The 20,923-nt window shown below is 50.4% G+C and overlaps 2 protein-coding genes across 7 annotated transcripts in view; both read left to right on the top strand.

Moving 5' to 3' along the window:
- ACADVL (acyl-CoA dehydrogenase very long chain) overlaps positions 1-9,482 on the top strand; it is a 29,811-nt gene extending 20,329 nt beyond the window's left edge. The window contains exons 14-22 of one of the 4 annotated variants that reach the window (XM_085564284.1): positions 121-222; positions 1,296-1,393; positions 2,559-2,631; positions 3,748-3,820; positions 4,614-4,686; positions 5,676-5,751; positions 7,350-7,479; positions 7,650-7,664; positions 8,147-9,482. In XM_085564284.1, the coding sequence (XP_085420410.1) occupies positions 121-222; positions 1,296-1,393; positions 2,559-2,631; positions 3,748-3,820; positions 4,614-4,686; positions 5,676-5,751; positions 7,350-7,475 (621 nt within the window). In that variant the 3' untranslated portion in view covers positions 7,476-7,479; positions 7,650-7,664; positions 8,147-9,482. Of the gene's footprint in view, positions 1-120; positions 223-1,295; positions 1,394-2,558; positions 3,424-3,747; positions 3,821-4,613; positions 4,687-5,675; positions 5,752-7,349; positions 7,568-7,649 lie in introns of those variants that run through there. The other 3 variants (XR_014950684.1, XM_085564283.1, XM_085564282.1) reach the window with 3 other exon arrangements.
- Positions 9,483-17,811: 8,329 nt separating this feature from the next.
- DLG4 (discs large MAGUK scaffold protein 4) overlaps positions 17,812-20,923 on the top strand; it is a 37,416-nt gene continuing 34,304 nt past the window's right edge. For all 3 annotated transcript variants that reach the window (XM_085564185.1, XM_085564184.1, XM_085564186.1), the window contains exon 1: positions 17,812-17,963. In XM_085564185.1, the coding sequence (XP_085420311.1) occupies positions 17,934-17,963 (30 nt within the window). In that variant the 5' untranslated portion in view covers positions 17,812-17,933. The remainder of the gene's footprint in view (positions 17,964-20,923) is intronic.

Below are 20,923 nucleotides of genomic sequence, written 5' to 3'. Positions count from 1 at the left end.
AATGTTGGGAATTTTGGGAATGTTGGGAATTTTGGGAATGTTGGGAATGTTGGAATGTTGGGAATGTTGGAATGTCGGGAATTTTGGGAATGTTGGGAACGTTGGGAATTCGGGCCGCAGGAGCAGGGCGTGGAGCGCGTCCTGCGGGATTTGAGGATTTTCCGCATCTTCGAGGGAACCAACGACATCCTGCGGCTCTTCGTGGCCCTGCAGGGCTTCCAGGTACTGGTTTATACTGGTTTATACTGGTTTATACTGGTTTATACTGGTTTGGACTAGTTTGGACTGGTTTGGACCGGTTTGGAGGAATTTATACTGGTTTATACTGGTTTATACTGGTTTATACTGGGAGGGGTTCCAGGACATCCTGCGGCTCTTTGTGGCCCTGCAGGGCTTCCAGGTACTGGTTTATACTGGTTTATACTGGTTTGGACCGGTTTGGACTGGTCTGGACTGGTTTGGAGCCATCTATACTGGTTTATACTGGTTTACACTGGTTTGGACTGGTTTGGACGGGTTTGGAGTCATTTATACTGGGAATGGGCTGGTTTATACTGGTCCGTACCGGTCCGTACTGGTCCGTACTGCTCCGTACTGGTCCATACCGGTCCATACTGGTCCGTACTGGTCCATACTGGTCCATACTGGTCCATACTGGTCCGTACTGGTCCATACTGGTCCGTACTGGTCCATACTGGTCCATACCGGTCCATACTGGTCCGTACCGGTCCGTACTGGTCCGTACTGGTCCATACTGGTCCATACTGGTTTATACCGGTCCGTACTGGTCCGTACTGGTTTATACCGGTCCGTACCGCTCCATACCGGTCCGTACTGGTCCATAGTGGTCCATACTGGTCCGTACTGGTTTATACTGGTCCGTACTGGTCCGTACCGGTCCATACTGGTTCATACTGGTCCGTACCGGTCCGTACCAGTCCATACTGGTCCATACTGGTCCGTACTGGTTTATACCGGTCCGTACTGGTCCATACTGGTCCATACTGGTCCATACCGGTCCATACTGGTCCGTACTGGTCCGTACCGGTCCATACCGGTCCATACTGGTCCGTACTGGTCCGTACCGGTCCATGCTGGTCCATACTGGTCCGTACTGGTCCATACTGGTCCATACTGGTCCGTACCGGTCCATACTGGTCCGTACCGGTCCATACCGGTCCATACTGGTCCGTACCGGTCCATACTGGTCCGTACTGGTCCATACTGGTCCGTACTGGTCCGTACCGGTCCATACTGGTCCGTACTGGTCCATACTGGTCCGTACTGGTCCGCAGGGCCTGGGGGCGCAGCTCCGGGGGGTGCAGGCGGCGCTCAGGGACCCCCTGGGCAACGTCGGGGTCCTGACCGGGGAGGTGACGCGGCGGCTGCGCAGGTACCCGAAAACACCCCAAATTCACCCAAAACTGACCCAAAACTGCCAAAATCACCCAAAAACTGCCAAAAACAGCCAAAAACTGCCAAAATAACCCAAAAACTGCCAAAAACAGCCAAAAACACCCCAAATTCACCCAAAACTGACCCCAAACTGCCAAAATCACCCAGAAACTGCCAAAAACAGCCAAAAACACCCCAAATTCACCCAAAACCTGACCCAAAACTGCCAAAAACACCCAAAAACTGCCAAAATCCTGCCAAAAACACCCCAAATTCACCCAAAAACTGACCCAAAACTGCCCAAAACTGCCCAAAACACCCCAAAACTGCCAAAACACCCAAAATCTGCCCCAAAACACCCAAAAACTGCCCCAAACCAGCCAAAAACTGCCAAAAACACCCTAAAACACCCCAAATTCACCCAAAACCACCCAAAATCTGCCCCAAAACTGCCCAAAATCACCCAAAATCCACCCAAAACGAGCCAAAACCACCCAAAAAGTGCCCAAAACCACCCAAAATTCACCTGAAATCACCCAAAACCACCCAAAACCACCCAAAAATCACCTAAAATCACCAAACATCACCCAAAACAATCCAAAATCACCCAAAATCAACCAAAACCAGCCCAAATAATCCAAAATAATCCTTTTTTCCCCCCAAAACCCCAATTTTGGCTGTTTTTTCCATCAAAATCCCAATTTTGGCTGTTTTTTTCCCCAAAATCCCACTTTTTCCCCCCAAAATCCCGATTTTGGCTGTTTTTCCCCAAAATCCCTATTCTGGCATGTTTTTCCTCAAATCCCAATTTTTTCCTCCCCAAGATCCCAATTTTAGCTGTTTTTTTTCTCCCCAAAATCCCAATTTTGGCTGTTTTTTCCCAAAATCCCAATTTTTTCTCCCTAAAATCCCGATTTTGGCTGGTTTTTCCCCCCCAAAATCCCAATTTTCCCCCCAAAATCCCAATTTTGGCTGTTTTGTCCCCCAAATCCCAATTTTAGCTGTTTTTTTCTCCCCAAAATCCCAGTTTTTTCTTAGTAAAATCCCAATTTTGGCTGTTTTTTCCCCCAAAAAATCCCGATTTTTCTCCCCAAAATCCCGATTTTTCTCCCCAAAATCCCGATTTTGGCCGCTTTTCCCCCAAAATCCTCTTTCTGTTGCAGGAAGGCCGGGCTGGGCTCGGGGCTCTCGCTGCAGCCCCTGGTGCACCCTGAGCTCCAGGACGGCGCCCAGCAGGTGAGTGCCGACCCAAAATCCCCCAAATTCACCCCAAAATTCACCCCCAAAACCCACAAAATTCATCCCAAAAACCGCCCCAAAATTCACCCCAAAATCAATCCAAAAACCCCAAAATTCACCCCAAAATTCACCCCAAAACCCACAAAATTCACCCCAAAAATCGCCCCAAATCCACCCCAAAATCAACCCAAAATCCACCCCCAAATTCACCCCAAAATCCCCCAAATTCACCCCAAAATTCACCCCCAAAACCCACAAAATTCATCCCAAAAATCGCCCCAAAATTCACCCCAAAATCAATCCAAAAACCCCAAAATTCACCCCAAAATCACCCCAAATCCACCCCAAAATTCACCTCAAAATCACCCAAAATCCACCCCAAAACTCAACCAAAATTCACCCCAAAATCAATCCAAAAACCCCAAAATTCACCCCAAAATCACCCCAAATCCACCCCAAAATTCACCCCAAAATCCACCCAAAAAACTCGCCCCGAAAATCACCCAAAATCCACCCCAAAAATCACCCCAAAAACCCCAAAATTCACCTCAAAATCACCCAAAATCCACCCCAAAATTCACGCCAAAAACCCACAAAATTCATCCCAAAAATTGCCCCAAATCCACCCCAAAATCAACCCAAAAACCCCAAAAATCACCCCAAAATCCACCCAAAACTCACCCCAAATTCACCCAAAAATCCACCCAAAACTCGCCCCAAAAATCTCACAAAAATCCCAAATCCACCTCAAAACCCCCAAAATCGGAATCCTGAATTTTGGGTGAATTTTGGCTGAATTTTTTCCAAATTTTGGCTGAATTTTTTTCCAAATTTTGGCTGAATTTTGGGGTGAATTTTGGGTGAATTTTGGGGTGAATTTTGGGGTTTTGGGGTGATTTTTGGGGTGAATTTTGGGGCTGAATTTGGGCGTTTTTGGGCCAAATTTTTGCTGAATTTTGGGCTGAATTTTGGCCGAATTTCGGCCGAATTTTGGCCGAATTTGGGCTGAATTTTGGCTGAATTTTGGCTGAATTTTGGCCGAATTTTGGCTCAATTTTGGCCGAATTTTGGCTGAATTTTGGGCTGAATTTGGGCGTTTTTGGCTCTCCCCAGACCCAGCAGTGCCTGGAGCTCTTCGCCGCCACGGCCGAGGCGCTGCTGCTCAAGCACGGCAAGAGAATCGTGGGTGAGGTTTTGGGGCAAATCCCCCAAATTTTGGGCAAATCCCAAAATTCGGGACCCGGGAGGGGCCGGGGGACCCCAAAAATCCACAATTTTGGGGCATTTTGGGGGATTTAAATGGAATTTTTTGGGTTTTTTCCCCCATTTTTGAGGCGTTTTCAATCAATTTTTGGGGGTCCCCAGATCCCCAAATTTGGGGCGGGGGAGGAGGAACCAAAAATCCGAAATTTTGGGGAATTTTGGGGGATTTTGGGGAATTTTGGGAATTTGGGGATGAACTTCACCCAAATTTTCCCATTTTGGGGGTTTTTCACCCCAAATTTGGGGGATTTTGGGGCTCCCGGGGGTTTTCAAGGTTGCTGAGTTCGATTTTGGGGGTCCCGGGATGGATTTGGGTCAAAATTTGGGGCATTTTGGGCAAAATTGGGGCATTTTTGGGCACAAATTATGGATTTTCAGGGTTTTTTTTCCTATTTTTCCCATTTTGGGGTTTTTTACCCCAAATTTTTGCAGATTTTGGGTTTCCCAGGGGTTTCCAGGTCACCGAGTTCCATTCTGGGGGTCCCGTGATGGATTTGGCTCAAAATTTGGGGCTTTTTGGGTAAAATTTGGTCACTTTCAGGCAAAAAATGTGGATTTTTAGCTGAATTTTTCCCGGTTTTTCCCATTTTTGGGGTTTTTCACCCAAAATTTTGGGGGATTTTGGGGCTCCCGGGGGTTTTCGGGGTCGCCGAGTTCGATTTTGGGGGTCCCGGGGTGGATTTTTGGGGTGCTGACCCCCCAAATCCCCCCCGAAGAGGAGCAGTTCTCCCTGAAGCGCGTGGCCGACGCCGCCATCGACGTCTACGCCATGGCCGTGGTGCTGTCGCGGTAACGCCGGATTTCGGGAATTTCGGGGAAATTTGGGAATTTTAGGGAATTTTGGGAATTTTGGGGGAATTTTGGGGCATTTATGGGAAATTTGAGGGAGTTTGGGGGGATTTGGGGGGATTTTTCGGGAGTTTTGGGGGCATTTTTGGGAATTTGGGGGAGTTTTGGGGGGGATTTTTTTGAAATTTTTTGGGAATTTTGGGAGGGGTTTTGGAATTTTGGGGATTTTAGGGATATTTTGGGGGGATTTTGGGGGAATTTTTAGGAGTTTTGGAGGATTTTAGGGGGATTTTGGGGGAATTTTTGGGAATTCTGGGTGGGTTTGGGGAGTTTTGAGGGAATTTTTGGGAATTCTGGGTGGATTTTGGGGGATTTTTTTTTAATTTTAGGGAATTTTGGGTGGGTTTGGGATTTTTTTGGGGATTTTTTTGGGAATTCTGGGTGGGTTTTGGGGATTTTAGGGGGATTTTTTTGGGGATTTTTGGGGAATTTTGGGGTATTTTTGGGAATTTGGGGGGATTTTTGGGGAATTCTGGGTGGCTTTTGTGAATTCTTGTGGGTTTTGGGGAATTTTGGGGCATCATGGGGCATTTTTGGGAATTTTGGGGCCTTTTTTTTGGGGAATTTGGGAGGAATTTTTGGGAATTCTGGGTGAGTTTTGGGAATTTTTTGGGGATTTTTTTGGGAATTCTGGGTGGGTTTGGGGATTTTGGGCGTGTTTGAAGATATTTTGGGATTTTTGGGAATTTCCTCTGGATCGGAGAGAGAAATTCGGGCGAATTTTGGAGAATTTTGGGAATTCTGTGGGGGGGGGGGGAATTCCAGCTCTAAATTGAATTTCGGGGTGAATTTTTTTGCGTTTTCAGCCGAATTTCGGCCAAATTTCGGCCGAATTTCGGCGGATTTTGGCCAAATTTTTTTTCTCTGTTTTCCCGGGGGGGTTTCGGGGACCCCTCCCCAAATTTTGGGGTCCCCCCCTCCCCCCCCAGGGCCTCGAGGGCGCTGAATTCGGGGCTCCCCACGGCCCAGCACGAGCGGCTGCTGGCGCTGAGCTGGTGCCAGGAGGTAAGGCCGGGAAATTCGGGAATTCCGGGGAAATTCGGGAATTCCCGGGGAAATTCGGGAATTCCGGGGGGATTTTGGGGGGGGATTTGGGGATTTTGGGGGATTTTTTGGGGAATTTTGAACATTTCAGGGAAATTTTGGGGGATTTTTTGGGGAATTTTTGGGGATTTTTTGGGGGATTTTTTGGGGGAAATTTGAACATTTCAGGGAAATTTTGGGGGATTTTTTGGGGAATTTTTGGGGAAATTTGGGGGGAATTTTGCAGGGAGATTTGGGAAATTTTTGGGGGGTTTTTGGGGGGAATTTGGGGATTTTGGGGGAAAATCGGGAGTTCTGGGGGGAATTTGGGGGAATTTTTGGGGCATTTTGGGCAAATTTTTGGGGGATTTTTTTTTTAGGAATTTTGGGGGGAATTGGGGAAATTTTTGTGGAGTTTTTGGGGGGAATTTGGGAATTTTGGGGGATTTTTGGGGAATTTGGTGGAATTTTGAGGGGAATTGGGGGAATTTTGAGGGGAATTGGGGGAATTTTGGGGAAAATTGGGAATTCTGGGGGGATTTTTGAGGATTTTGGGGAAAATTTGGGGATTTTGGGCTGATTTTGGGATAATTTTGGGCTGATTTGAGATAATTTTGGGGATGATTTTGGGATCATTTTGGGCTGATTTTGGAATAATTTTGGGCCAATTTTGGGATAATTTTGGGATAATTGTGGGATCATTTTGGGGTGATTTTGGGATAATTTGGGGCTGATTTGGGATAATTTTGGGGCTGATTCTGGGATAATTCTGGGGTTATTTTGGGCCGATTTTGGGCTGATTCTGGGATCATTTTGGGCTGATTTTGGGATAATTTTGGGCTGATTCGGGGATAATTTTGGGATAATTTGGGGGCTGATTTTGGGATAATTTTGGACTGATTTTAGGATAATTTTGGGATAATTTGGGGGCTGATTTTGGGATAATTTTGGACTGATTTTGGGATAATTTTGGGATAATTTGGGGGCTGATTTTGGGATAATTTTGGACTGATTTTGGGATAATTTTGGGATAATTTGGGGGCTGATTTTGGGATACTTTTGGACTGATTTTAGGATAATTTTGGGCTGATTCTGGGATCATTTTGGGCCGATTTTGGGATAATTATGGGCTGATTTTAGGATAATTTTGGGCCGATTCGGGGATAATTTTGTGCCGATTTTGGGATAATTTGGGGCTGATTTGGGGCTGATTTTGGGATAATTTTGGGATAATTTGGGGGCTGATTTTGGGATAATTTGGGGGCTGATTTTAGGATAATTTTGGGCCGATTTGGGGATCATTTTGGGCCAATTTTGGGATAATTTGGGGGCTGATTTGGGGCTGATTTTGGGATAATTTTGGGATAATTTGGGGCTGATTTGGGGATAATTTGGGGCTGATTTGGGGCCGATTCGGGGATAATTTTGGGCCGATTTTGGGATAATTTGGGGCTGATTTGGGGCTGATTTTGGGATAATTTGGGGCTGATTTTGGGATAATTTTGGGCCGATTTTGGGATAATTTGGGGCTGATTTGGGGCTGATTTTGGGATAATTTGGGGCTGATTTGGACTCCCCAGGCCCACGAGCGCGTCCTGGCCGCGCTGCGGCCGCTCCCGAGCCGAAGCTTCCGGAACTTTCGGGACCTGGCGGCCGCCGTGGTGGAGAGCGAGGGGGTGGTGGTGCCCACCCCGCTGGGCTTCTGAGAGCCAAAAACACCCAAAACCACCCAAAAACACCCCAAAAACACCCAAAAACACCCCAAAAAACACCCTAAAATAACCCTGGGCTTCTGACGGCCAAAACCACACAAAAACACCCAAAAACACCCCAAAAACCACCCTAAAACCACCCTAAAATAACCCTGGGCTTCTGAGAGCAAAAAACACCCAAAACCACCCAAAAACACCCCAAAATACCCCAAAATACCCCAAAAACCACCCTAAAACACCCCTGGGCTTCTGACGGCCAAAAACACCCAAAAACACCCCAAAAACACCCAAAAACACCCCAAAATACCCCAAAATACCCCAAAAACACCCCAAAAACACCCCAAAAACACCCAAAAACACCCCAAAAACCACCCTAAAACACCCCTGGGCTTCTGACGGCCAAAAACACCCAAAAACACCCCAAAAACACCCCAAAATACCCCAAAAAACACCCTAAAATAACCCTGGGCTTCTGACGGCCAAAACCACACAAAAACACCCCAAAATACCCCAAAAATACCCAAAAAACAACCCAAAATATCCCAAAAACCACCCTAAAATAACCCTGGGCTTCTGACGGCCAAAAATACCCAAAAACACCCAGAAATACCCCAAAAACACCCAAAAATAACCCTAAAACACCCCTGGGCTTCTGAGAGCCAAAAACACCCAAAAACACCCAAAATACCCCCAAAACACCCCAAAAATACCCCAAAAACCACCCTAAAACACCCCTGGGCTTCTGAGAGCCAAAAACACCCAATAACACCCGAAAATACCCCAAAAATACCCCAAAATACCCAAAAAATACCCATAAAACACCCAAAATACCCCAAAAACCACCCTAAAATAACCCAAAAACACCCCTGGGCTTCTGAGAGCCAAAAACACCCAAAAACACCCAAAATACCCCAAAAATACCCCAAAATACCCAAAAAATACCCAAAAAACAACCCAAAATACCCCAAAAACCACCCTAAAATAACGCTGGGCTTCTGAGAGCCAAAAAAACCCCCAAAATACTCTAAAACACCCCAAAAATACCCCAAAAACACCCAAAAATACCCCAAAAACACCCAAATCCACCCTAAAACACCCCTGAGAGACCCAAACCCCGCTGGGCTTCTGAGAGACAAAAATATCCCAAAAATACCCAAAAATACTAAAAAAAATCCCCAAATTTTTGTGGAAATTTTCCTTCAATTTTGAAGGAATTTTCCTTAATTTTTGAGGGAATTTTCCTTCCATTTTTAGGGAATTTTCCTGAATTTTCAGGGAATTTTCCTCCACTTTTGAAGGAATTTTCCATCAGTTTTGATGGAATTTTCCTGAAATTTTCAGGGATTTTTTTCCTCAATTTTGTGGAAATTTTCCTTAATTTTTGAAGGAATTTTCCTGAAAGTTTGAAGGAATTTTCCTTCATTTTTCAGGGAACTTTTCACCACTTTTGAAGAAATTTTTCCAAAATTTTGACTGAATTTTCCTGAAATTTTCAGGGAATTTTCCTTCATTTTTCAGGGAATTTTCCTTAACTTTTCATGGAATTTTCCTTCAATTTTTATGGAATTTTCCTGAATTTTCAGGGAATTTTCCTTAACTTTTGATGGAATTTTTCTTCAATTTTTTCAGAGAATTTTCCATCACTTTTCAGGGAATTTTCCTGTAATTTTCAGGGAATTTTCCATCAATTTTTACGGAATTTTCCTGAATTTTCAGGGAATTTTCCTTGACTTTTGATGGAATTTTTCTTCAATTTTTCAGGGAATTTTCCATCAATTTTTATGGAATTTTCCTGAAATTTTCAGGGAATTTTGGAGGCTTTTCCCTCCGTTTTTTGTGCCTTTCTCGCTCATTTCGCCGCTCCCAAATCCGGGATTTTCCGCCTCATTTTGGGCCGATTTTCCCGATTTTCCCCCGTTCCATTTTCCCAAAATTTGGGCAAAATTCCCAAAAAAAAATCCCCCAATTTTGTGCCTTAAGGAATAAAAATCCTTTCCCTGCTCCGTTTTCTCCCGGGTTTTTTTTGGGAAAACTCCAAATCCCAGAATCCCCCGGGCCTGGGGGGGTCACGTGGGGGTCGCCCCCCCGAAAATCCCCCAAATCCCCCAAAATCCGCCCAAAATCCCCCAAAATCCCCAAATCCGGGATTAACCCCGGCATGGCGCTGCCGCCCGGGGGTGAGAGCCGGGGGGGTCGGGGGGTTTTGGGGGGTCCCGGGGCTGAAATTTGGGGTCCTGGGGGGTCCCGCTGGAAATTTGGGGGGTCCTGAGGAAATTTGGGGAATTTTGGGGGGGTTTTGGGGCGATTTTGGGGGGTCCGGCCCCATTCCGGCAGCTCCGGGGAGGGTTTTGGGGGGGTCCTGAGCCTTTTTTGGGGGGTTTTGGGGGGTCCCAATTGGGGTGGGGGGTCCTGGAGGGTCCCGCTGGAAATTTGGGGGGTCCTGAGGAAATTTGGGGAATTTTTGGGGGTTTTTGGGGCGATTTTGGGGGGGTCCGGCCCCATTCCGGCAGCTCCGGGGAGGGTTTTGGGGGGGTCCTGAGCCTTTTTTGGGGGGTCCCAATTGGGGTGGGGGGTCCTGGAGGGTCCCGCTGGAAATTTGGGGGGTCCTGAGGAAATTTGGGGAATTTTTGGGGGGTTTTGGGGCGATTTTGGGGGGGTCCGGCCCCATTCCAGCTGCTCTGGGGGGGTTTTGGGGGGGCTCCTGAGCCTTTTTTGGGGGGTCCCGGACAATTTTTGGGGGGTCCCGGGGGTGAAAATTGGGGTGGGGGGGGTCCCGCTGGAAATTTGGGGGGTCCTGAGGAAATTTGGGGAAATTTTGGGGGGTTTTGGGGGGATTTTGGGGGGTCCAGACCCATTCCGGCAGCTCCGGGGGGTTTTTGGGGGGGTCCCGGGGGATTTTTTGGGGGGTCCCGGGTGATTTTGGGGGGGTCCCAATTGGGGTGGGGGGTCCTGGGGGGTCCCGGTGAAATTTGGGGAATTTTTGGGGGGTTTTGGGGCGATTTTGGGGGGTCCAGACCCATTCCGGCAGCTCTGGGGGGGTTTTGGGGGGGCTCCCGAGCCTTTTTTGGGTGGTCCCGGGGGGTTTTTGGGGGGTCCCAATTGGGGTGGGGGGTCCTGGGGGCTCCCTCTGAAATTTTGGGGGGTCCGGAGGAAATTTGGGGAATTTTTGGGGGGATTTTGGGGGGGTCCGGCCCCATTCCCGCAGCTCTGGGGGGGTTTTGGGGGGGCTCCTGAGCCTTTTTTGGGGGAATTTTGGGGAGTTTTGGGGGGTCCCAATTGGGGTGGGGGGTCCCGCTGGAAATTTGGGGGGGTCCCGGTGAAATTTGGGGAATTTTTGGGGGGATTTTGGGGCGATTTTGGGGGGTCCAGCCCCATTCCCGCAGCTTTGGGGGGGTTTTCGGGGGGTCCCGGGGGATTTTTGGGGGAATTTTGGGGGTCCCGGGGGGTCCCAATTGGGGTGGGGGGTCCTGGAGGGTCCCGCTGGAAATTTTGGGGGGTCCCGGTGAAATTTGGGGGATTTTGGGGGGGCTGGGCCCCATTCTGGGGGATTTTGGGGGGCAGAAATTGGGGGCGGGGGGTCCTGGGGGGCCCTTCTGCAATTTTTGGGGCGGTTTGGGTGGAATTTGGGGGTCCCTGACCCATTTTGGGGGGTCCCTGATGGGATTTTGGGGTCCCATCCCCAATTTTGGGGTGCAGGGGTGGGATTTTGGGGGTCCCATCCCCAGTTTCGAGGTCCCTGTCCCAAATTTCGGGGTCCCCTCCCCAATTTCGGGGTCCCAACCCCAAATTTCGGGGTCCCATCCCCAATCTTGGGGGTCCCATCCCCAATTTTGGGTTCCCAGATCTGAATTTGGGGGTCCCCTCCCCAATTTCGGGGTCCCTGACCCAATTTCGGGGTCCCTGACCCAAATTTTGGGTCCTATCTCCATTTTTGGGGTCCCAAACCCAAATGTGGGGGTCCCAAATCCCCAATTTTGGGTCCCCTCTCCAATTTTGGGGTCCCATCCCCAATTTTGGGTCCCCTCTCCAATTTTGGGGTCCCAAATCCCCAATTTTGGGTCCCCTCTCCAATTTTGGGGTCCCTGTCCCAAATTTCGGGTTCCCCTCCCCAATTTCGGGGTCCCATCCCAATTTGGGGTTCCCATCCCAATTTCGGGGTCCCCTCCCCAATTTTGGGGGTCCCATTCCCAATTTCGGGGTCCCATCCCAATTTGGGGTTCCCATCCCAATTTCGGGGTCCCATCCCAATTTCGGGGTCCCATCCCAATTTCGGGGTCCCCTCCCCAATTTTGGGGGTCCCATTCCCAATTTCGGGGTCCCATCCCAATTTGGGGTTCCCATCCCAATTTCGGGGTCCCCTCCCCAATTTCGGGGTCCCATTCCCAATTTCGGGGTCCCATCCCAATTTTGGGGTTCCCATTCCCAATTTTGGGGGTCCCATCCCAATTTCGGGGTCCCATGCCCAATTTTGGGGTCCCATTCCCAATTTTGGGGTTCCCATTCCCAATTTTGGGGTTCCCATCCCAATTTGGGGTCCCATTCCCAATTTTGGGAGTCCCAAATCCCAATTTCGGGGTCCCAAATCCCAATTTCGGGGTCCCATTCCCAATTTCGGGGTCCCAAATCCCAATTTTGGGGTCCCCTCCCCAATTTTGGGGTCCCATTCCCAAATTTCGGGTTCCCCTCCCCAATTTGGGGGTCCCATCCCAATTTTGGGGGTCCCATTCCCAATTTGGGGGTCCCATTCCCAATTTTGGGGGTCCCATCCCAATTTCGGGGTCCCAAATCCCAATTTCGGGGTCCCATTCCCAATTTCGGGGTCCCAAATCCCAATTTCGGGGTCCCATTCCCAATTTCGGGGTCCCATTCCCAATTTCGGGGTCCCAAATCCCAATTTCGGGGTCCCAAATCCCAATTTTGGGGTTCCCATCCCAATTTCGGGGTCCCATTCCCAATTTCGGGGTCCCCTCCCCAATTTGGGGTCCCATTCCCAATTTCGGGGTCCCAAATCCCAATTTCGGGGTTCCAAATCCCAATTTTGGGGGTCCCAAATCCCAATTTTGGGGTTCCCACCCCAATTTTGGGGGTCCCATTCCCAATTTTGGGGTCCCAAATCCCAATTTCGGGGTTCCAAATCCCAATTTTGGGGGTCCCAAATCCCAATTTTGGGGGTACCATTCCCAATTTGGGGATCCCAAACCCAATTTCGGGGTCCCATTCCCAATTTTGGGGTCCCATTCCCAATTTCGGGGTCCCAAATCCCAATTTCGGGGTCCCAAATCCCAATTTTGGGGTCCCAAATCCCAATTTTGGGGTCCCATCCCCATTTTCGGGGTCCCAAATCCCAATTTCGGGGTCCCATCCCCATTTTTGGGGTCCCAAATCCCAATTTCGGGGTTCCAAATCCCAATTTTGGGGGTCCCATTCCCAATTTCGGGGTCCCATTCCCAATTTCGGGGTCCCCTCCCCAATTTCGGGGTCCCCTCCCCAATTTTGGGGTTCCCCTCCCCAATTTTGGGGTTCCCATCCCAATTTCAGGGTCCCAAATCCCAATTTTGGGGTTCCCACCCCAATTTCGGGGTCCCATTCCCAATTTTGGGGTTCCCCTCCCCAATTTCGGGGTTCCCATCCCAATTTCGGGGTCCCCTCCCCAATTTCGGGGTCCCCTCCCCAATTTCGGGGTCCCATTCCCAATTTTGGGGTTCCCCTCCCAATTTGGAGTTCCCATCCCCAATTTTGGGAGTCCCAAATCCCAATTTCGGGGTCCCAAATCCCAATTTCGGGGTCCCATCCCAATTTTGGGGTCCCATCCCAATTTTGGGGCGCAGGCGCTCGGCGGCTCCTGGACGAGTTTCTGGGGGTCCCCCCCCGGCTCCGGGCCCGGCAGCTCCTGGGGGTCCTGCAGAGCCGCCTGTTCCAGGCCCTGCTGGGTGCGGAAATCTGGGAATTCCGGGGAAATTCGGGAATTTCGGGGAAATTCGGGAATTCTGGGGAGAATTTGGGGGGATTTGGGGGGAAAATTTGGAATTTGGGGGGCATTTGGAGGGAAAATATGGATTTTTGGGGGGTTTTTAGGGGATTTTGGGGAGAAATTCTGGAATTTTGGGGGAAATTTGGGAGATTTTGGGGGATTTTTGGGGATTTTTGGCTCATCTGGGGGGTTTAGGGGGGATTTTGAGGGGAAATTTGGGAATTTTAGGGGGTTTTTAGGGGATTTTGGGGGAAAATTTGGGGATTTTGGGGAGAAATTCTGGAATTTTGGGGGAAATTTGGGAATTCTGGGGGAAATTTGGGGATTTTGGGAAAAATTTGGGAATTCAGGGGGAAATTTGGGGATTTTTTTTTTAATTTTGGGGATTTTTTGGGGGATTTTGGGGGGTCCTGGGAGGTTTTGGGGAGTCCTGCTGAGCCGCCTGTTCCAGGCCCTGCTGGGTATGGAAATTTGGGAATTTTGGGGGGAATTTTGGGGAGAATTTTGGGGGGATTTGGGGGAAAAATTTGGAATTTTGGGGGGTTTTGAGGGGATTCTGGGGAGAAATTCCAGAATTTTAGGGGAAATTTGGGGAATTTTGGGGAATTTTGGGAAAAATTTGGCAATTTTGGGGGAGTTTGGGGAAAATTCGGGAATTTTGGGGGAGTTTGAGTGGGATTTTGGGGGGTTTAGGGGGGATTTTGGGGGCAAAATCTGGAATTTTGGGGGGATTTAGGGGATTTTGGGGAGAGATTTGGGAATTTGGAGGAAATTTGGGAATTTTAGGTGAAACTTGGGAGATTTTTGGGGAATTTTGAGGAATTCAGGGGAAAGTTTGGAATTTTGGGGGAATTTGAGTGGGATTTTGGGGGGAAATTCGAGGATTTTGGGGAGAAGTTCCAAAATTCTGGGGAGAAATTGAAGAAATTTGGTGGAAATTTGGGAAATCTGGGGGAAATTTGGGAGATTTTGGGGAATTTTGGGGGATTTGGGGGATATTTTGGGGGATTTTGGGTAACTTTGGGGGGAATTTTGGGAATTTTTTGGGGATATTTTGGGGAATTTTGGGAATTTTTGGGCTCTCACCCCGTTTTTCCCCCCCAGACATCCAGGAGAGCTACGAGAGCTCCGTGAGCGGCCCCGAGCCCCGGCCCCGGGTAACCCAAAAATCCCCAAAATCCCCCAAATTCCCCCCAAATTTTCCCCTAAAAAAATCCCCACAAACCCCCACAAAATTCCCACCAAAAAAAATCCCCCAAATTTCCTCAAAATCTCCCCAAAAAACCCCAAAATCTCCCCCCGAAAAAACCAAATCCTCACAAAAAAAACCCCAAAAAACCAAATCCCCCCAAAAATCCCCAAATCGCAACAAAAATCCCCCAAATTCCCCAAAATAACCCAAAATTTCCCCAAACCCCAAAATTCCCCCAAAATCTCCACGTAAAAACCCCAAATACCCCCAGAAAAACCAAAATTTCCACCAAAAAAAACCCCAAATTACCCCAAAATCTCCACAAAAAATACAAAAATCCCAAAATCGCCACAAAACCCCCCCAAAATTCCCCAAAATAACTCAAAATCCCCCAAAATCCACCCAAAATTCCCCAAAATAACCCAAAATTCCCCAAAATAACCCAAAATCTCCACCAAAAAACCCAAAATTTCACCAAAAAACTCCAAAATTTCCCCAAAAATCCCAAAATCGCCACCAAAAAAACCCCAAATTCCCCAAAATAACCCAAAATTTCCCCAAAAAACCCCAAATCCTCACAAAACCTCCCAAAATTCACTCCAAAATCTCCCAAATTGCCCCAAAATCCCCCAAATCCCCCCAACCCCTCCCCCCCTTCAGCCCCTCCCCCCGCCGCTGCCGCTCCCCCAAAAATCCCAAAAGTTTCTCCCCAAAATCCCCAAATTTCCCCCGAAATTCCCAAAATTTCCCTCAAATCCTCCTAAAATCCCCAATTTTCCCCCTAATCCCCCAAAACCCCAAATTTTCACCCCAAAATTCCCAATTTTCCCCCTCGAATCCTCCCTGAAATCCCAAAATCATGAATTTCCCCCCAAAATTCCCCAAATTTCCCTCGAAAATTCCCAATTTCCCCCCTAAATCTCCAAAATTCCCAAATTTCCCCCCAAAATTCCCGATTTTCCCCCTAAATCTCCAAAATTCCCATTTTCCCCCAAATTTCCCCCCAAAATCCCCAAATTCCCCTCAAATCCCCAAAATCCCGAATTTTACCCCCCAAAATCTCCATTTTTCCCCTCAAATCCCCCCTAAAATCCCAATTTTCCCCCAAAATTCCCAAATTTCCCCCCCAAAACCCCCAAATTCCCAAATTTCCCCCCAAATCCCAAAAATTCCCGATTTCCCCCCAAAATTCCCAATTTTTCCACCCCAAATCCCCCCAAACCCCCAAATTTCCCCCCAAACTCCCCAAATTTCCGAATTTTCCCCCCAAAATCCCCCCAAATTCCCAAATTTCCCCCAGAAATTCCCGATTTCCCCCCCAAAATTCCCCAATTTACCCCCAAAATTCCCAAATTTCCCCCTCCAAAACCCCCAAAATCCCCAAATTTCCCCAAAATTCCCCATTTTCCCCCCAAAAAATCCCCAAATTTCCCCCTCCAAGTTCCCGACTTTTCTGCCCCAAAATCCCCAAAATTCCGCCCAAAATTCCCGAATTTCCCCCCCGAGCCTTCATCCCTCCCTCCTCCTCCTCCTCGCGCTGCTCCTCCTCTTCCTCCCCCCGGCGGCTCCTTCATCTTCATCTTCATCTTCATCATCTTCATCATCTTCATCATCTTCATCTTCATCATCTTCATCCTCATCTTCATCATCTTCATCTTCATCTTCATCATCTTCATCTTCATCATCTTCATCATCTTCATCTTCATCATCTTCATCCTCATCTTCATCATCTTCATCTTCATCATCTTCATCCTCATCTTCATCATCTTCATCCTCATCTTCATCATCTTCATCTTCATCATCTTCATCCTCATCTTCATCATCTTCATCTTCATCATCTTCATCCTCATCTTCATCATCTTCATCTTCATCATCTTCATCCTCATCTTCATCATCTTCATCTTCATCATCTTCATCTTCATCATCTTCATCATCTTCATCCTCATCTTCATCTTCCTCCTCCTCCTCCTCCTCCTCCTTCATCCCCTCGGCTCCTTCATCATCTTCCTCCTCCTCCTCTTCCTCCTCCTCTTCCTCCTCCCGGGCCTTCCTCCCGCTCCTCCTCCTCCTCCTCCCGGCCCCTCCTCCCGAGCCTTCCTCCTCCTCCCGCTCCTCCTCCTCCTCCTCCCGCTCTTCCTCCCTTCCCGCTGCCGCATCTTCCTCCTCCTCCTCTTCCTCCTCCTCCTCCTCCCCCCAGATCTTCATCCCCTCCATCCTCCTCCTCCTCCTCCTCTCCATCCTTCCCCCCCCCGAGCCTTCATCCCTTCATCCTCATCCTCCTCCTCCCGAGCCTTCATCCCCCCCCCTTTCTTCATCCTCCTCCTCCTCCTCCCGAACCTTCATCCTCCTCCTCCTCCTCCTCTCCATCCTCCCCCCCTCCCGAGCCTTCATCCCTCCATCCTCATCCTCCTCCTCCTCCATCCTGGTCCTTCATCCCCCCTCCTCCTCCTCCTCTTCTTCCCGAGCCTTCATCCCTTCATCCTCTCCATCCTCTTCCTCCTGCTCCTTCCTCCTCCTCCTCCTCCCGAGCCTTCATCCCCCCCCCTTTTCTTCATCCTCCTCCTCTTCCTCCTCCGGGGCCTTCATCCTCCTCATCCTCCTCATCCTCCCCCCCTTTTCTTCATCCTCCTCCCCCTCCCGAGCCTTCATCGCTTCATCCCCTCCCCCTCCTCCTCCTCCTCCCCCTCCCGAGCCTTCCTCCTCCTCCTCCTCCTCCTCCTCCGGAGCCTTCATCCCCTCATCCTCTCCATCCTCCTCCTCCTCCTCCGGAGCCTTCATCCCCTCATCCTCTCCATCCTCCTCCTCCTCCTCCTCCGGAGCCTTCATCCCCTCATCCTCCTCATCCTCCCCCTCCTCCTCCTCCGGGGCCTTCATCCCTTCATCCTCCTCATCCTCCCCCTCTTTTCTCCCTCCTCCTCCTCCTCCCGAGCCTTCATCCCTTCATCCCCCCCCCCCTCCTCCTCCTCCTCCTCCTCCTCCTCCGGGGCCTTCATCCTCCTCATCCTCCTCCTTTTCTCCCTCCTCCTCCTCCTCCCGAGCCTTCATCCTCCTCCTCCTCCTCCCCCTCCCTCCGGAGCCTTCATCCCTTCATCCTCTCCACCCTCCTCCTCCTCCCCCCCCATTTTTTCCTCCCTCCTCCTCCTCCTCCTCTTCCTCCTCTTCCTCCGGAGCCTTCATCCTCCCCATCCCCCCCCCCTCCTCCTCCTCCTCCCCCTCCCGAGCCTTCCTCCCCTCCTCCTCCTCCTCCTCCTCCTCCTCGCGCGGCCCCCCCGGCCCATGAGCGGCCGCCATGGATTGTTTGTGCATCGTCACCACCAAGGTACCCCAAAACCGCGCGGATTCCCCCCAAAACCGCCGCCGTTTGTTGGGGGGGGGGTCTCGGCAGGATTCGGGCCGATTTTGGGGGGATTTGGGGTTTTTTGGGGGGCTCCTGGGGGTGGGGGGGATTCGGGGTGACTCGAGGGGGGGATTTGGGGGCTCCGAGGGGGTTTTTGGGGGGGCTCGAGGGGTTTTGGGGTGTTTTTGGGGGGGTCTGGGGGGGATTTGGGGGGTCCTGAGGGGATTTGGGGGAGATCTGGGGGGGTCTCGAGAGGATTTTGGGGGGTTTGGGGGCTCCTGGTGGGGGGGGGGATTTTTGGGAAATTTGGGGGGGGGCCTCGAGGGGATTTTGGGGTTTTTTGGGGGCTCCGAGGGGATTTTGGGGGGGATTTGAGGGGGTCTCGAGGGGTTTGGGGATTTTTTGGGGGGGTCTCGAGGGAATTTGGGGGCGTTTGGGGGGGTCTGGGGGGGGTCTCGAGGGGATTTTGGGGGTCTCGATGTGGCTGGGGGGCAGAATTTGGGGGCTCCAAGAGGATTTTTGGGGTCCTGGGGGGGATTTTGGGGGGAATTTGGGGGTCCCAAGGAGATCTTGGGGGGTCTCGAGGGGATCTGGGGGGTCCTGGGGGATTTTGGGGGGGTCCTGGAGGGGATTTGGGGGGTCTCGAGGGGATTTGGGGGGGTCCTGGGGAGGTTTTGGGGGTCCTGGGGGATTTTGGGGGTTCCTGGAGGGGATTTTGGGGGGTCTCGAGGGGATTTTGGGGGGTCCTGGGGAGGTTTTGGGGATCCCGAGAGGATTTTGGGGGGATCTGGAGAGATTTTGGGGGGTTCCGATGGATTTTGGGGGGATTTTGGGGGCTCCGGGGTTGATTTTGGGGGGTCCTGGGGGGCTCCGGGTGAGATTTTGGGGGGATTTGGGGAATTTTGGGGCATTTTTTGGGGTTCCTGTGGTGGTTTTGGGGCAGATTTTGGGGGTTTGGGGGAGAATTTTGGGGGGTTTCCGACCCCTGCTGGATTTTGGGGTTCCCGGGGGGGATTTGGGGGTTTTTTGGGGGTTTTTGGGGGTGGGGGAGGGGCGGTGTCCCCCCAAATCTCGGGGGTGTCACCACGTGGCGGCCGCGGCGTTTCCATGGCAACGGCGGGGGAGGGGCGGCGCACGTGGGGGCGGGGGGGGGGCCCCAAAATCCCGCCCGGAACCCCCCAAAATCCGCCCAAAAAACCCCAAAATCCGCCCAAAATACCCCAAATCCCTTCCAGAACCCCAAAATCCCGCCCGGAATCCCCCAAAAGCCGCCCCAAAACCCCCAAAATCCGCCCAAAATACCCCAAATCCCGCCTGAAATCCCAAATCCCGCCCGGAACCCCCAAAAATCCGCCCAAAACCCCCCAAAATCCGCCCAAAAAACCCCAAATCCCTCCCAGAACCCCAAGTCCTGCCTGGAACCCCCAAAAATCCCCCCCAAAAACCCCCAAATCGCCTGGAATTCACCCTGAAACCCCAAATCCCACCCAGAACCCCAAATCCCTCCCGGAACCCCGAAAAATCCACCCAAAAAACCCCAAAATCCGCCCAAAATACCCCAAATCCCTCCCAGAACCCGAATTCCCGCCAGGAACCCCCAAAAATCCACCCAAAAAACCCCAAAATCTCCTGGAATTCACCCTGAAACCCCAAATTACGCCTGGAAACCCCAAATCTCACCCAAAACCCCCACAAAGCCGCCCAAAAAACCCCAAAATCTGCCCAAAATTCCCCAAATCCCTCCCAGAACCCCAAATCCCGCCCAGAACCCCGAAAAATCCACCAAAAAACCCCAAAAATCCACCTGGAACGCCCAAAATCGGCCCAGAACCCCCAAAATCCGCCCCAAACCCCCCAAAATCTCCTGGAATTCACCCTGAAACCCCAAATCCCTCCCGAAATCCCAAATCCCGCCTGGAATCCCCAAAATACACCCAAAACCCCCCAAAATCTGCCCAAAACCCCCCAAAATCCTCCCCCAAAACCCCAAAATCTCCTGGAATTCACCCTGAAACCCCAAATTCTGCTCAAAATCCCAAATCCCGCCCAAAACCCCCAAAAATCCTCCCAAAAAATCCCAAAATCTCCTGGAATTCACCCTGAAACCCCAAATCCCTCCTGAAATCCCAAATCCCGCCTGGAATCCCCAAAATCCACCCAAAACCCCCCAAAATCTGCCCATAAAAAACCCCAAAATCTCCAAAAATTTGCCCTGAAACCCCAAATCCCACTCGGAACCCCAAAAATCCATCCTAAAAGCCCCAAAATCTCCTAAAATTCACCCTGAAACCCCAAATCCCTCCCAGAACCCCAAATCCCACCCAAAATCCCAAATCCCACCTGAAACCCCCAAAAATCCATCCTAAAAACCCCAAAATCTCCCAAACCCGGCCCCGAAACCCCAAAATCTGCCCTGAAACCCCAAAAATCCACCCAAAAAACCCCAAAATCTCCTGGAACTCACCCTGAAACCCCAAATCCCGCTCGGAACCCCCAAAATCCGCCCAAAAATCCACCCTAAAACTCCCAAAATCCCCCCAAAATGGCCCTAAAACCCCAAATCTGCCCTAAAACTCCCAAAATCCCCCAAAACTGCCCTGAACCCCCAAAATGGCCCCAAATTGACCCTGCGAACCCCAAAATGCCCCAAATTTTGACCCAAATCCCCCAAAATCGGCCCCATAATGCCGAAATCCCCCAAAATTGGCCCTAAAATCTTCAAAACCCCCAAAATCGGCACAAAACCCCCAAAATCTCCCAAAATGAGCCCTAAAAACCCCAAAATCTCCCAAAATCGGCACTAAAAGCTCCAAAGTGTCCCAAAATCTCCCCCAAACCCCCCAAATTTGCCCTAAAACCCTGAGAATTTGCCCTAAAAATTCCAAAATCAGCTCAAAAACCACCAAATTTGCTTTCAAAACCCCAAATTGGCCCTAAAATCC

Source organism: Lonchura striata, chromosome 32, assembly GCF_050655825.1.
Source record: "Lonchura striata isolate lonStrDom1 chromosome 32, ASM5065582v1, whole genome shotgun sequence".
NCBI lineage: Eukaryota > Metazoa > Chordata > Aves > Passeriformes > Estrildidae > Lonchura > Lonchura striata.
The sequence above is the reverse complement of the archived record's forward strand: the minus strand, read 5'-3'. Positions and strand labels throughout refer to the sequence as shown.